We start from the raw sequence: 15,156 nt of genomic DNA, 5'->3' as shown, positions 1-15,156 counted from the left end.
ATAGCTCAGCTGGAATACTGTCACCTCCACTAGCTTTGTTGTTGCTCAGCTTTTCTAAGGCCCACTTCACTTCACATTCTAGGATGTCTGGCTCGAGCTCAGTGACCACCTCATTGTGATTATCAGGGACATTAAGCTCATTCTTGTATAGTTCTTCTGTGTAATTTTGCCACCTCTTCTTAATCTCTTCTGCCTCTGTTAGGTCCCTGCCATTTTGGTCCTTTATCATGCCCATTTTTGCATGAAACGTTCCCTTCATCTCTCCAATTTTCTTGAAAAGATCTCTGGTCCTCCCTATTCTATTGTTTTTTTTCTATTTCTTTGCATTGTTCATTTAAGAAGGCATTCTTATCTCTTCTAGCTATTCTTTGGAATTCTGCATTTAATTGGGCATATCTTTCTTTTTCTCCCTTGCCTTTCGCTTCCCTCCTTTCCTCAGCTATTTGCAAAGCTTCCTCAGACAGCCATTTTGCTTTCTTGCATTTCTTTTTCTTTGGGATGGTTTTGGTTGCTACCTGTTGTACAATGTTGCGAACCTCTGTCCATAGTTCTTCAGGCACTCTGTATATCAGATCTAATTCCTTAAATCTATTTGTCACCTCTACTGTATATTGAACAGGGATATGATTTAATTCATACCTGACTGGCCTAGCACTTTTCCCTACTTTCTTTAATTTAAGCCTAAACTTTGCAACAAGAAGCTCATGGTCTGAGCCACAGTCAGCTCCTGGTCTTGTTTTTACTGACTGTATAGAGCTTCTCCATCTTTGGCTGCAGAGCATATAGTCAATCTGATTTCTGTGTTGACCGTCTGGTGATGTCCATGTGTAAAGCCGTCTCTTGGGTTGTTGGAAAAGAGTGTTTGCTATGACCATCGTATTCTCTTGACAAAATTCTATCAGCCTGTGCCCTGCTTCATTTTGTACTCCAAGGCCAAACTTGCCTGTTATTCCAGTTATCTTTTGGCTTCCTACTTTAGCATTCCAATCCCCCATGATGATAAGGACATCATTTCTGGGTGTTAGTTCTATAAGGTGCTGTAGGGCTTCATAGAACCGGTCAATTTCATCCTCTTCAGCACCGGTGGTTGGGGCATAGACTTGGACTATTGTGATATTGAATGGTTTGCCTTGGATTCGAACTGAGATCATTCTGTCATTTTGAGGATTGTATCCCAGTATTGCTTTTCCTATTTTTTTCTTGACTATGAAGGCTACTCCATTTCTTCTGAGGGATTCTTGCCCGCAGTAGTATACCTGATGGTCATCTGAATTAAATTCACCCATTCCTGTCCATTTTAGTTCGCTGATACCTAAGATGTCGATGTTTAGTCTTGTCATCTCTTGTTTGACCACGTCCAGCTTTTCTTGATTCATGGATCTTACATTCCAGGTTCCTATGGAGAAAGAATCTTTACAGCATCGGACTTTCCTTTCACCACCAGACATATCCACAGCTGAGCGTCCTTTCGGCTTTGGCCCAGTCGCTTCATTCTTTCTGGTGCTACTAGTACTAGCCCTCTGCTCTTCCCCAGTAGCATATTGGACGCCTTCCAACCTGAGGGGCTCATCTTCCAGCGTCATATCGTTTTGCCTTTTGGTACTGTCCATAGGGTTTTCATGGCAAGGATACTGGAGTGGTTTGCCATTTCCTTCTCCAGTGGATCACGTTTTGTCAGAAGTCTCTGCTATGACCTTTCCCTCTTGGGTGGCCCTGCACGGCATAGCTCATAGCTTCATTGAATTACGCAAGCCCCTTCGCCACGACAAGGCAGTAATCCATGAAGGGGGTTAAACTAGTACATATTTATAAAACCGTACTGAGGAACTGAACCCACTCCTCCCATAATTGACAATTTACTGAATAGACAGACTTATGGCTGCATTTTCAGGAGATGTTTCTCATTGACTGACCAAATCAGATGAAGATGGCAAAGGTTTCTCTGTAGTTGTGCTGGCTGACTTAAAGTCGAAATACAACTTGGGTGGCAAAGTCTGAGGAACGCAAGACGGTAACAGTTCTAAAGAAGAAAAAAACATGGTTAAAAGTCACCCAAGGTAAGACACAACTTGGAGAGCCGCAAAAGCTAATTGGAAAGATAAAACAGCAGCGTGATGGATACTGAAATGCAAAAAATGTAGTCGCATAACAAGCTTTTTTCTTTTTAACACCTAAAGCACAAGGGTAAGCAAGCTGGTTTCTAAGGTCACATGTGGATCTTGAAATTCTTTTGATAAGGCCCTTGAAGCATCTTACTGGCGCTTAAAATTGATGGCATGGTTTAATCACCGCTTAGAAGTCAGAAATACATGAACATACAAAAAAAAGCCCTGTGATGTGAGCCTTAAAAATATATTTACTTAAAAACAAATGAGATTCATTTCCCCAAATTATGAAAAAATACTGGAAAATTTTTCATTTGGATAGTTGCTTCCTGCCTTCATCCACTGTGACCTTTACCCTCCTCACAAAAAGGGGTTGGGTAGGACTACAACTACCAAAAGGTTGTTCATCCTGATCTTAACTTTTGGTAAAGTCCAATGAAGATAACAATTGCAGGTATTCTGATTTTCTCTAACAGTGGAAGAAAACTCTGAACATGAATTTTAAGTTCTAAACTGCAGGAACAAAATAAACAATATTAAGCACGCTTTGGACGCACTAAATTCACCAAGCCATTAAAATGTAAATTTAAGTGCAAGGTTAATGTTTAATATTAATATTCAAGAGCTCTATATTTTGTATCACAAGTTATGCAGCTAAGAGAACAGTAACATATAAATCAATGGTACCATTATATAATAGTAATAAAAACAGCAGACCCTCATTCTTTGGATAAAATAAAATATTACTTTGCACAATATTATAAAACCAGTATATGACCTCTGTATTTTGAAATTTAAAGACAGTGAAATTTAGTAAGGAATAGATAAAACAGAAAGCAGACCTGTTTCAGAAGCAGAAGCGGAAGCAGAAATGATTGGCTGATTTTCATTAGTTTCAGCAATTATTTGTTCTGAGTCTGTTATAACATCCTGATGTGATTTTTCAACTTGATTGATGAGAAAAACACATATAAAGTCAGAAAGGTTTAGCAGATAAACATTCTATTTTTCATATACCAGAGATACTTCTGGTAATAATTAGATTTTATAAGAATTGTTGAATATCTTATGGATAAATTTAAAGTCAGAAAAAATAATCAATTCAGAGCAGCTTGTTTCCTAAACGGATGATCTGCCTTTGATGGCAATTTAGAAATATATCCTACCCCAGACAGGAAGATTTTTTTGATTTTGATTTTTTGGAGCGGTTGGGAATTTTCTCAGAAAGCAGACTCCACAAAATAAACATTTTAAAAGAAAAATCTCAACACCAGAGTCTCACAATATATTGTGAAGTTCTGCCATTTTAATCTAAATTGTTATGAGATAAATGGCAAAAATTTCTGAACTCTCACAGGATCTGGCCATTTTTAGCTTTATTTAATTTTATGGGACCATGTTTCTTATCATTGCTACACAGTTTCCTTCAGCCCCTCTTTAATTCACCACTGGAGACAGCTTTGTAAAGAAGAAAACAGCAGTGAGAGAATAACTTTAATAAAAATGAAGGAAAATTGAAAGACAGACAACATTTACAAGAACAAGTTATTGATCAAGCATAGTGGCCATATCTGCAAATTCAAACGAGATATGAAAAAGATGTTAAAACAATGGGATTTTATAAAAAAACAGACAGAATTTGATCAGATACTGCTAAAAGCAGATGAAAAGTTGATTAAGAAACTATACATTTTTGTTAAACTTAGAACAAGTAAAAGAAACAATAACATGGACAAAGAACTTTGGATATAATTTAGAATTAGAAGTTTGGCAAAAGTTATGGGAAAGAAATATTAAATTAACTAAAGCTGTGGCATATAAAGAAAACCTATATAAAATGTTTTACAGATGGCATATGACACCAGTGAGATTAGCAAAAATGTTTAAAAATACTTGAAACAACTGTTGGAAATGCAGGTACTTATTATCATATCTGGTGAACATGCCCTAAAGCAAAAAGATTTTGGGTTAAAATACATTTATGGTTGGAGAAAATGACTAAAAAACAAATAGACTTTAAACCAGAATTATTTTTTGTTAGGAATAATAGGAGCTAATTATGAGGAAGATTGCAGATATTTAATACTACACGTACTAACTGCAACAAGAGTTGTATTTGCCCAACATTGGAAAAATGAAAATCTACCAGCTAAAGAACTACTAATTAACAAAATTCTAGAGTGTGCAGAAATGGACAGATTGACTATAAATATAAAAGAGAAAGAAGACTCAGTGTACTTTAGAACATGGGATAATTTCTATCAATGGCTAGAAAAATGAGTTAGAGAAAGGAATGTGATATGTAATTTTGAATATATATTAGCAAGAAGGCTATTGAGTTATTAATTAACATATTGTTTAAGATAACTATTATTTATTATTGTTTGTTAAACACATGAACCCAGACATTATGCCGTTTGCTAAATATTGAGAATGTTATTTGGAAAAACCCCAACCCCAATCCTAACCCAAATCCCAACCCCAACCCTGACCCCACCTTATTCCTAACCCTATAAAAACTAATAAAATCTATACAAAAAAATTAAAAATGTTTTTCTCTCCTTTATGCCAGCAAAAGGCTCATAATGCAGGTCTTGAAACTCTGGATCCCACCATGATAATATTTGTTTATTTTTGAAACACAAAATTTTGTGCTTCTTCAAAAGTAATTTGAAATAAAACATACCTGTTACAGATGCAGAAGCAGAAGCGACTGACTGATTCCCAACAGATTCATCAATTATTTCTTCTGATACAGTTTGTGTATTTTGAGATGATTTCAGAACTTTATTTCCATGAGAAAAAACATAAGATCAAGATGAATCAAGAGGAAAATGCATTCTGCTAAATAATTATAAAGGTGCTTATTCCAGAGTGAAATGTTAGAATAATTTTGCAGAGCAGAACAAATTTGAAATGCAGAAATAAAAGCGTTTGGATGGGCATTTATCTTACACAACTGTTACTTTGCAATCCACCATTCTACACAACTGTTAGTTTGCAATCCACCATTCTACACAACTGTTAGTTTGCAATCCACCATTCAATGTTATTTGAGAAAATAGACATAAATTTGTGCTCTTTGAAAAAGCAAATTACTTTACCATTTCATTTTCAAAGCTTTAAGAAAGCAATCACAATAATTTCTTGCAAGAGTTTTACCAGTGTCTGTATTTGTGCTAGCGTTCTGCAGATCTGCAGTCTTTTTTCCCACAGAAGCCAGGTAATGTAGTGCCGCTGATGAAATATATGTATCCAATTCTAAAATAATAGGAGATAGGATTATAACCCAATTCAAAAACAAAAACACTATTTTATAAGCTGTTGCTAATTGCATCACTTCAGCCATTTGCCTGAAATTGGACAAAATCTAGTTATCTGCTCAAGGGGGTTTATGCAGAATATGAGCAGAACAGTACCCATGTTTAATTTCTTTCCTCTACCAGTCTGCCTACCAATTGTGTTTGTCACCTGCACCTTTTTCCTTAATTTTTTAATGCTGAAAACAAGTAGATGGGATCTGAAAGCAAGCCTTCTGATGCTTCTCAGAACATTGGTATTGATGTACTATTGTTCTGGAGCATGTTGAAGTCAGTAAAGCTGAATTTTGCAATGTGTGAGAGAGAAAGGAGAGGAAGTAAATGGATTAAAAAGAGACACAAGGTAATAAAGCTTTACTGTCAAATGCTAATTCCTCCTAAACCTGGCTATATTTATGTTCTATTAAATCACTCAAAAGCTTCCGATCCACTGCATGTTTAATTACTTCAGTTATAGCAATAAATCTGGGAATTACAGCCAATTTTAAGATGACATTTTATGTATCCTCATTGCAAGAGTAAATAAATCTGCATTTCTCTGTTCTGTCCAAGCAACCAGTTGATCGGTTGATGGTGAGAAGAGAATTGCTTTTCCTGGTTGAAGAAGCAGGAGAAGGATTTGTCCTTCCCATCAATAAAGGGAATCATTACAGGTTTGGCTCCCCACTTCTCTCAGTGCTCAGGAAGGTGACAAGCTTTCTAACAGAATGGGTTCTAACGAAGATGATTTTTAATTTAACTTATGATTTAAATTGCAATGCACCATATTTATTTTTATGTTTTATAATCTGTACTTGAATGTTGCATGGATAAAAAATGGGATATAAATTCAGTACATGCATAAACAATAAACAATTATTGTATCCCCTCTTATAATGACTACAATGCTCTTATAGTTAGCATACTTTAAGGGGAAATTGATAGAACATATTAGCACAAATGAAACATGTAGAACTCTAAGCCAGAACCTGTTTGAAAATGCATCTCTCACCAGTGATTTTACTGTCAGTAAAAAATAACTTAAATACAGAGGCCAGGACAGATTTCTGACAGTTTTCCATGAATCATTTGAGCAGACATTGAGGGCTGCTAGTGAGAAATTCTATACACAGTTTATATAGGTAACCATTGCCATTCAAAAGAAATGTAAAACTGTGATATCCTGGAAAGAACATTAAATCTTTCAAGACAATTTTGCTGAAAAAACTTACTTGGTAATGAACTGGCATCACATTGGCCAACACTTAATTCAGCTTGGGGTTCCTGAGGCAAGAACAAGTATGATTAAAGATATACAAGTGTTTAATGTCATTAATGTACTTCAATATATTAATAGAATTTTTCAGTATGTATTGCTAGGAAACAAGAAGAGTGGATGTAATCATAGTTACAGACCAATAAAACAAAATCAGAATTTAAAATACAGAAACACTGGTAAAACACAAAATTTAAAATACAAACACACACACATACCACCTAATTTGAAACCATTAATAAGAAGAAGTGCTGAACAAGGGAAGCTTGGGGAGGGTATGTGGTGGAAGGACTTACTCAAGCAACTTCCTACCTTCCCTGCTGGCTTCCCCACTGAGTTTATCGTGGGAAGTTGCCATGAAAGATCCCAAATTGTGATAGCATGATTGCAAGATGCTGAAATTGTAAATGTGAATCAGCTGCCAAGCACGATCATGTGACCATGGGGAGGCTGGGATGGCTGGAACTCCAAGGATTGGTCATAACCTCCACTCATTCAGCACCGTTATTAACTTCAAACAATTGCTGAATGAGTGGCTATTAACCGAGGACTACTTGTATGCTTTTCAGTTCACAAATTACAGTACCTAGCTACCATTTTCTATAGCATATCATTCCACACCGCGTTTAACATGCTTCTGTGAGTCCCATCATCAGTCAAAAACAATGCAAAGGGAATACAAGAAGCTATGTACTTCAAATGTATATACTGCATGCTGAATAATTTTCTCAATTTGGAAAATATCCTACATTCTAACGAGATATATTTGATGCTTCTTTCTTAAATTAAAGATGATAAAATGTTTTGTCGTAGAACTATTATGTACAGACCATATTAAATTTGTCTTTACAGACAAATGAGGTTGTTGTTTTTTCTGGAACATTAGCAAACACAAATCAAGTCCAGAGTGAAAATCAATACCATATTTTACTATATTTTACTTTAAAACCAAACAATATAATGAAGATAAATCATCAATTAACATTTTCTTATTGCTTGCCTTTGTTGGCTTTACGGCATCAGGAAGAACAGAAGGATCATTTTGTTGATTAGTCACAATGGCTTTCATTTTTTCTTCCTTTTCCTTGATCCGATTTTCAATACGTCTCTTCTGCCTAGGGTGATAATAATATAGAAATATGTTGTTTGAAAAATTCCCAGAATGGTTCAGACTCAGGCACAGGGCCTCCAAAGCAGATTGATAGTTTTGCTTAGACTGGTAAGATTCAGGAAGATGGTGCTAGATATATAATAAACGATACTGGAGTGACGCTAGTGAGGTACTATGAGAATAGAACTAGCTATATCAACTATAGGGTCACAAGAAACATAATCAATATTTTCTTAACATATGGAAAACTACATTTGTCTAATCTGCAGCATTTGTTACTTTACAAGAAAAGTTCTCCTCTCTTTACTGCAAGAACTAATGCAACTTCAATCAGATTTTGGTACATAGGATTAAACGTTTGGTTTTTACCTTTTCTTATTACTCCTAACTTGTCTTGCTTCATTTAGTTTAATATTAGCTTTCAATAACTGTATCTGCTTGGGATGCTCCTTATGTTCCGGGTACTGAACAATATGCTGGCTTTGTTCAAATGCAATCAGATCTTGAAGGGGAATGAGTTTCGGTATCTGAAACTGTTCATATAACAAGAGAGATCATAAATAAATTCAAGTTTCCCTTTCAATATTTGGGGAGCAAATTAAATTGAGAAATACTTCATTTATGAACTTAAATGAAAGTGCTCTTATGACATCTAAATTAAAATAATACACATATTTTATAGAACCATTACCTTGGTTAGTGGAGGTAAATTAGAATAAAGCAATGGTAATCCTGTCTGTACAGGGGGTGCTCTGCAATCTGTAGTTTTCGTTGTAAACTTAATTGGTAAACACTTGGATTGTGGGCTGGTCTTCAGATATAGCAAAGGAATTTCAGTAAAATGCCCATGTGCTTGATGTGAATTAATTTCATTGTCAACCAATGGTTTTTCTGGCCTTAGACATTCATGGAAGTGTTGTAACGGTGCTGAATCTTCCTTTTTTCCATATTCATCTATAGGAAACTGTTTGGAAATCCCTGTCTTGACTGGTTCTGCCCAACGTTTTGTCTGTTTTTGTGCCTGGTTTATTACATTTTGATCGTAACAGTTCCAGTTTAGATGTGCTCCTGTCTCATTTGTGGGTTCTGACATCTGTAAACTGGGAGGATTTTGTGCCAGAGAAGGCGGGGGACCCCAAGCTTCTCTTGGTCCCGATGATGGTCCAGACGATCTGTGGGGGATCACTGGACAGAAATTGAGTGGCTGAAATTGATAATTTGTTTTTAGCTTAAGCAAAGGAAATCCCTCTGCATTATTTAACGGTTTTGCCACTGGAATAAGCTTTGGTTTTTTCTCAGGATTTAGGGAAATAGATAATAGAGGGAATGGCCTGGCTGGATTCTGATAAGGTGAGTTTTGACGTGGCAGCCTCAATTTTGCACCAACAGATTCACTCTCTCGTAACGCTGAAGAATCAGTCATATGCACAGACCTCTACATAAGGCAAAAGATAACAAATGTAAGGTTTTTGTTATAGTAATACTTGATGATCATATCCAACAAAAACCTCAAATATGAGTTTTAAAACTTTAAAAATCTCAGCAACTCACTGTGTTATTTCCATCCTGGTTCTGATCAGGTAAGTTCTTTTCTTCCTGAGAACTGTTATTTTTCTGACCAACATTCCAATTGTTTTCTAGAGTTGGTATCTGATGCTCAGTAAGTTTTTGCACACCATCTGCTGGCTGCATGGGAGGAGATCGATGGATATTATTTGCTTCAGTGTTTGGAGCCCAGTTTCTTCCTAATGGAAAAGGTTGAGGTTGCTGCATTTGCTGTGATGTACTTGGCAAGTTGGCAAATCCAACTATTTGCATGAGGCTCAGATAGTTAATCTGCTGTAGCTAGAATGTAAGAAATTAATAAATTTACAGGTAAAAGCCACAATATTACCCTGCTTCAATAACCACAATGTTATGACCCTTGCATGAAGCTTCAGGAAAAGTGACCATTTAAGAATATAAGATATTTTTAAGGGAAGTAAAGGTAGGAGCCGAATAATATCAAACATTTAACTGTATAGCCACTTTAGGCATAGTTTTAGCTTATATTTTAAGTATGAGTAGCGTGTTTGTAGAATTCTCACTGTGTTTTACTCATCTGTAAAAATATTTCCACTATTCAGAAGCCAACTACTTGCGTCACACGTGCAGTTGTACAACTAATACACAGAAGGGCAAATAGCATTGTTCCAAATAGGCTTACCTGCAGCTGTACTTCTAATCACTATGCAGTGAACAGATTATCTGAAGAATAAAGAAACTCTGGCTTCAAACTCAACTAGCAGCAATGTGCTATTCTTGGAAGCATTACTGAATTTGTAATGCCATCATCTTCTGGGATGTTTAATTGTCAATCATTCTCTTCCCAGTTTAGCCATCAGCTAAAATAACGAAACCAATACCAGCCAAGCTTGATCCTGCCTAGTGTTCAAGGTGAGTCATGGTTGGCTAGGTATTGCCAACTTCTGAGGCATAATAAAGGAGTACAGCTGCACTGGGCAAAATAATTCTAATGCAATTGGCTATTTTAAACTTACTGGAAGCATTCTGAACTCAAAGCAGGCTTTTCTGCACTTGGAAAATTTATTTGGTGAGAGTCGGACAGTCCAGTTCAAGCTCAAAATATTTTGAACTCAAAATATTTTGCATACTTACTTTTACAAAGGAATGTCTTTTACTATGTTCTGAATTTTGTTTGATATTTTTTAAATGTTTACTGTTAAGAAAACCACTAGCTATTTATTTTCTGTAGCAGATTAAAACCTCTTTTAAAATGGTTTTCTTAGAATTGGCTAGCAACTCAGGTTTTGTATTTACAGAAACATTAGTTCTGGACTCCTTTGGACTCCTACGCCTCTATTTTAATTTTGAAATACAACTCTCAAAGACAATAAAGAGTAATATAGGAAGTAAAATAGCGGCTTCTTAACATGAAAATTAATTAAGAATTTCAACACCTTATACATTTCAAAGCATCACCCATTCTCATTAAACAACATTGGTATGGCCTGAATTCTGACTGGAAACATTAACATATGAATGAAATAAAATCTCCAAAATTTCAGCATACCACATAGATACCCAAATACCTTTCCTGAAAAACATTGTTGCTTTCAACTCTGGTTTTATAATTAGAAGTCTAAATATATTCCAAACTACATACCTGTCCATATACATATATATATGGACTTTCTATAGATAATAAATAGCACTGGAGACAAAATTGTGCTGTGGCATCCTATGGCATAGGTGCCAGGATCCCAGAACATAGGAACCCAATCCTATTCTCAAAAGCTGTACTCACAATCAAGAATAGAAACTCTGTAGTATAGTGCTCCTATCCCTGAAGATAGTTCAGAGGAAATCATGGTTGATACTTAGTAAGATTTGCCACCCTGTATTCAGGCAGAAGAAATATAATCACATTCTTCCTCTACTTTCCAATAGGATGTCATCAGATCATGGCAGATTGTATTCTAAAGCTAAGAAACCTACAATTCTTATATGCACAAAGGCTGTCTTTCTTGTACAATGAATCTGTCTTATACTTAAGGAGGAAAAACCAGATAATTTGCTTAAAAAAAACATCTTAAGAATTTTCAGTTTTTCAAACTGAAACATTTTCTTTGACAGAAGCAAATTACTGATCTTTCCACAACTTTAGCAACATCAATGAAGCCACATCAGCTATTTATTAAAAATCTGTGAAATCATGTTTGATGAGAGAATGATACAGATTGACTCTCCAAACGGGTTTTATGCCAAACACGTAGAAACACAGATTAGATTCAAATTGAGAGGCAAAGTCAAGAGGCGTAGTCTCAATTGCTTTTCTATTATTAGATTTTTTACTGCTTCAGCATCTGCCATATACTGTAAATTGCCTCTGAATCCTATGCGAGCATCTCCATATAGGTAGTCAATAAATATGTAATGAATTATCTATACTACAGAATATAAATTATACTTCAGACACGTAAACATCTTTAGACCTTCATTGATTTCAGTGAATTTAATATGTTCTAAGGCATATGCTTATATTTTTCATAATGTTATATTTTCACCTGAATCAGCTTAAACATTTCATCTTGTAGCATTTGCCTGACAACCTCTGAAGTGTTTGGTGGTTGTGCTGTAGTTTCTCTTCTATCAATCATCTCTGGTTCTACACCAGCATCATTTGAAGGAATCTCTGACACTTCTGTGAAAGAAGGCTGATCATCTGAAACAGTGATGTCTACACTGAAGAGATAAAAAGGGAAATCAGCTGTGATAAATAGAAAAACTAGGAGTCTTAACTGTTTTCTTAAATATCTAATTTATGCACAGTCTAGTTCTGTAGAGCTGTATACAAGGTCTGAAATAGCAGGGACAAGTTACTCCAAGGAAAATTACATATTTAGGATGTACTCTAATTTGTTAATGGTTGAAGAGTATGAAATAAATAGTTCCTGCTTAGGAAGTGAGTACTCAGAGGGGATCATAGGAGTATCTGACTATCTGAAATAGCTATTGTGAGCAATCCCTAAATAACAAAAGGCATGAAAGCCTGTTTGCTTTGACAGTCAAGCTCTGTAAGCTGCATACTGGTAAACCCAGATATAAAATTACAAGAGGAACACGAGACAATAAAGTTCCATTACATATGATGTCTCCTTATTGTTATATTTCTCTTTATTTAGGTTTTTTTTCCTCTTCTCCAAAGTGATAGTGACGTTCTTTGAGTATTTATGTATACCTCCAGTTACTCTTTCATAAGTCAACATTATAGACAATAATCTCTCTTTTTCAGATGTAATTCCAGGAAGATTACAATAATTAGCAATTACTCTATCAATTTAAAATTCCTCCATCGGGAATCATTATTATTCAAACATTCCACCATAGGATAGGAATTAGGTATTGGCACCGCTCCCATGTATTTAAATACCTCCCAGTCTTCCTGGGACTGCCCAGTTCCTCCAAGGCAGTTTAGAAATAAACCTAAGGATAAGCAACCATGAACTAATAACAATGGATTAAACTTCTGAAATAGTGATAGTAAAATGCTAAAAATCAAGGGAATGGTTCAGGGACAGAATTTCATAAATTTTAGAGAATAATTTACCTAGTTGTTTCTGCCCTCTTTTCAGAACAAAATGAAACAGGAAAATCACTGGGAACTACTTCACCTGTAGTACTGGAGATACAAAGAGGAAAACATGTAATATTTTTAACATACGATAAATCTCAATTTGAATGCAAGTGAATGAATTTATTTAACTAAACAATTTTAATTAAAAGTTTCAAATGTATTTACTTACTATTCATTCTTTATCACAGCAGTAAGCTTTTTTGTAAATTCTGTTTTTAAACAAACACTGTTACCCTGTGCACAACTTTGGGCTGTTTACATCTGGTCTATGTAACCAGTAGTAACTTAACTCAACAAAACATCAACACCTACAAGACATGAACACTAGGGTGAAATAATAAAAGGTAACTGCTCAAGAAAGAAAAAAAAGAAAAGGAAACCAGTACTATTAAATGATCAAAAGTTAATTTCTAGAAGGAGTTCCTAAATACTTTTCTTCCAAAGGACAAATTATTCATTTAAATCATTAACATAAACATCATTAGCTATGGAAAAACAACAGGATAAAATTAATAAAGAGCAATTCTATGAATCATTTTTGGGATATGTCTGATTATATCATATATTAATATTGTTAATATTAAATGTTTAAATATACTATATATTAATAGTATATTTAAAATCACAGCTCTCATCAACGTTACACTGCAGGAACAAAAGGACAGAATCCAAAGATGGAAGAATAATTGTTCTGACCTTCTCTTTGTTTCCTGAGCAGCTGAGAGCACTTCGAAGTAAAAAGCAAGATTTCAGTTATCTTTACTTCCTGGTCTACTTCTAAATTTATGTGGGGTCCAGAAGATTCAGCAAAATAAAGATGTCAATCTAGAAGTACTTCACTGTGAAGCACTCATGGCCATTAAAATGATATGCTATTATTTATTAGAACCGCCCCCCCCACAAATATCAGCAGGTAATATGTGTGTATAGTTCAGAGCTTCCTACTTCTGATGTAGAACAAAGCTGTGGACGACGTAAGACATAACCTGCTGGTTAAATTCTGATACATACTCATAATAATCAACAAATAAAAATAAATCAAAGAACGAAACATGTAGACCAATAGATATGCAGAATATTAATTTCTCTTACCCATCTGGTTTTGTACATTTTCTCTCAGGTGTTTCCATTAAAGGTTCATCCTGTTGACATTCTACTTTTAATTCAGAGAGATGCTGTGATTTAAGGGGTATTTAAGCATATATTAACATGTTATCATTCCACTGCTTTAAAATGATAAAATTTACTACTTATTTGTTCCATTGATATTCTGATTGTCAGCCAATTGTTGGAATTTCTTAAATGATCAATCCTGCAATGATGACATACAGCCTAGGTTATTTGTGCTCATATAATATGCAATATTGGTATGAGTATCTTCTAAAACATATAGCTTATAGCAGTGATGGCGAACCTTTTAGAGACCGAGTGCCCAAACTGCAACCCAAAACCCACTTATGTATCGTAGGGTGCCGGGTGGGCATGGCCCATTGGGTGGGCGTGGCCCATTGGGTGGGCATAGCTGCGGTGGTAACGGCAGACTGGGTGGGACTAAAAAGTTCAATCAATCAATTCCAACTTTGCGGATCTTTTTTTTCCCGTGAGAAGTTGAAATTGATTGATTGAACTTTTTTTTTTTTGCACACGGCGGCAGAGGCCTAAAGCAAAAAGGTTTTATAAAACCCAGCTGAAGGCCTAGGACTGGGGTGACGGCACACGTGCCCACAGAGAGGGCTCTGCGTGCCACCTGTGGCACGCATGCCATACGTTTGCCACCACGGGCTTATAGTGTCATTTTACAGATTCAATATCTAACAAGACTGAAAAAAATAAGCTCGAGTAATCTTTTTTAGATGGGGGAGGGAAACCCAAGGATCACTTTCAGTCTGTTATATAAGAACTAAATTTAAAAAAAAGGGATGTTAGAAAAAATAGAGCACATATTAAATATCTGCAAATGTTAAGTGTTTAATCCATTACTATATTTTATTCAATAAAAACCTATAGGCCAGAAACCTGGTCTTACCACCCTGAGCCCCTCAGGGAACAATAATTAAATGCAGAGAAAGTAATCATATTATCAACTTAATTAATTGTAATTTACTGAATATGTATGTTTTTGATAATTTGAATCCTAAAAACCAACTACTCAAAAGTTGTTTCCTGAGTTTAAAATAGCTTGTGCATCCTAGCTAAAAATTAAAATTCACTGACAACCAGTAGCTCTT

General features: G+C 35.3%; 1 protein-coding gene across 1 annotated transcript in view; it reads right to left on the bottom strand.

Annotated features, from left to right (window-relative positions):
- CPLANE1 (ciliogenesis and planar polarity effector complex subunit 1) overlaps positions 1-15,156 on the bottom strand; it is a 71,811-nt gene that overhangs the window by 19,362 nt on the left and 37,293 nt on the right. Inside the window, exons 31-42 of the mRNA XM_083353808.1 lie at positions 14,021-14,103; positions 12,902-12,973; positions 11,859-12,036; positions 9,343-9,636; positions 8,483-9,226; positions 8,161-8,324; positions 7,681-7,795; positions 6,637-6,688; positions 5,268-5,366; positions 4,792-4,890; positions 2,948-3,052; positions 1,914-2,020 (exon numbers count right to left, since the gene is read on the bottom strand). Coding sequence (XP_083209934.1) covers positions 1,914-2,020; positions 2,948-3,052; positions 4,792-4,890; positions 5,268-5,366; positions 6,637-6,688; positions 7,681-7,795; positions 8,161-8,324; positions 8,483-9,226; positions 9,343-9,636; positions 11,859-12,036; positions 12,902-12,973; positions 14,021-14,103 — 2,112 coding nt within the window. The remainder of the gene's footprint in view (positions 1-1,913; positions 2,021-2,947; positions 3,053-4,791; positions 4,891-5,267; positions 5,367-6,636; positions 6,689-7,680; positions 7,796-8,160; positions 8,325-8,482; positions 9,227-9,342; positions 9,637-11,858; positions 12,037-12,901; positions 12,974-14,020; positions 14,104-15,156) is intronic.

Source organism: Vipera ursinii (genome assembly GCF_947247035.1).
Source record: "Vipera ursinii genome assembly, chromosome: 2".
Taxonomy (NCBI): Eukaryota; Metazoa; Chordata; class Lepidosauria; order Squamata; family Viperidae; genus Vipera; species Vipera ursinii.
This window is presented reverse-complemented; position numbering and strand designations above follow the sequence as displayed.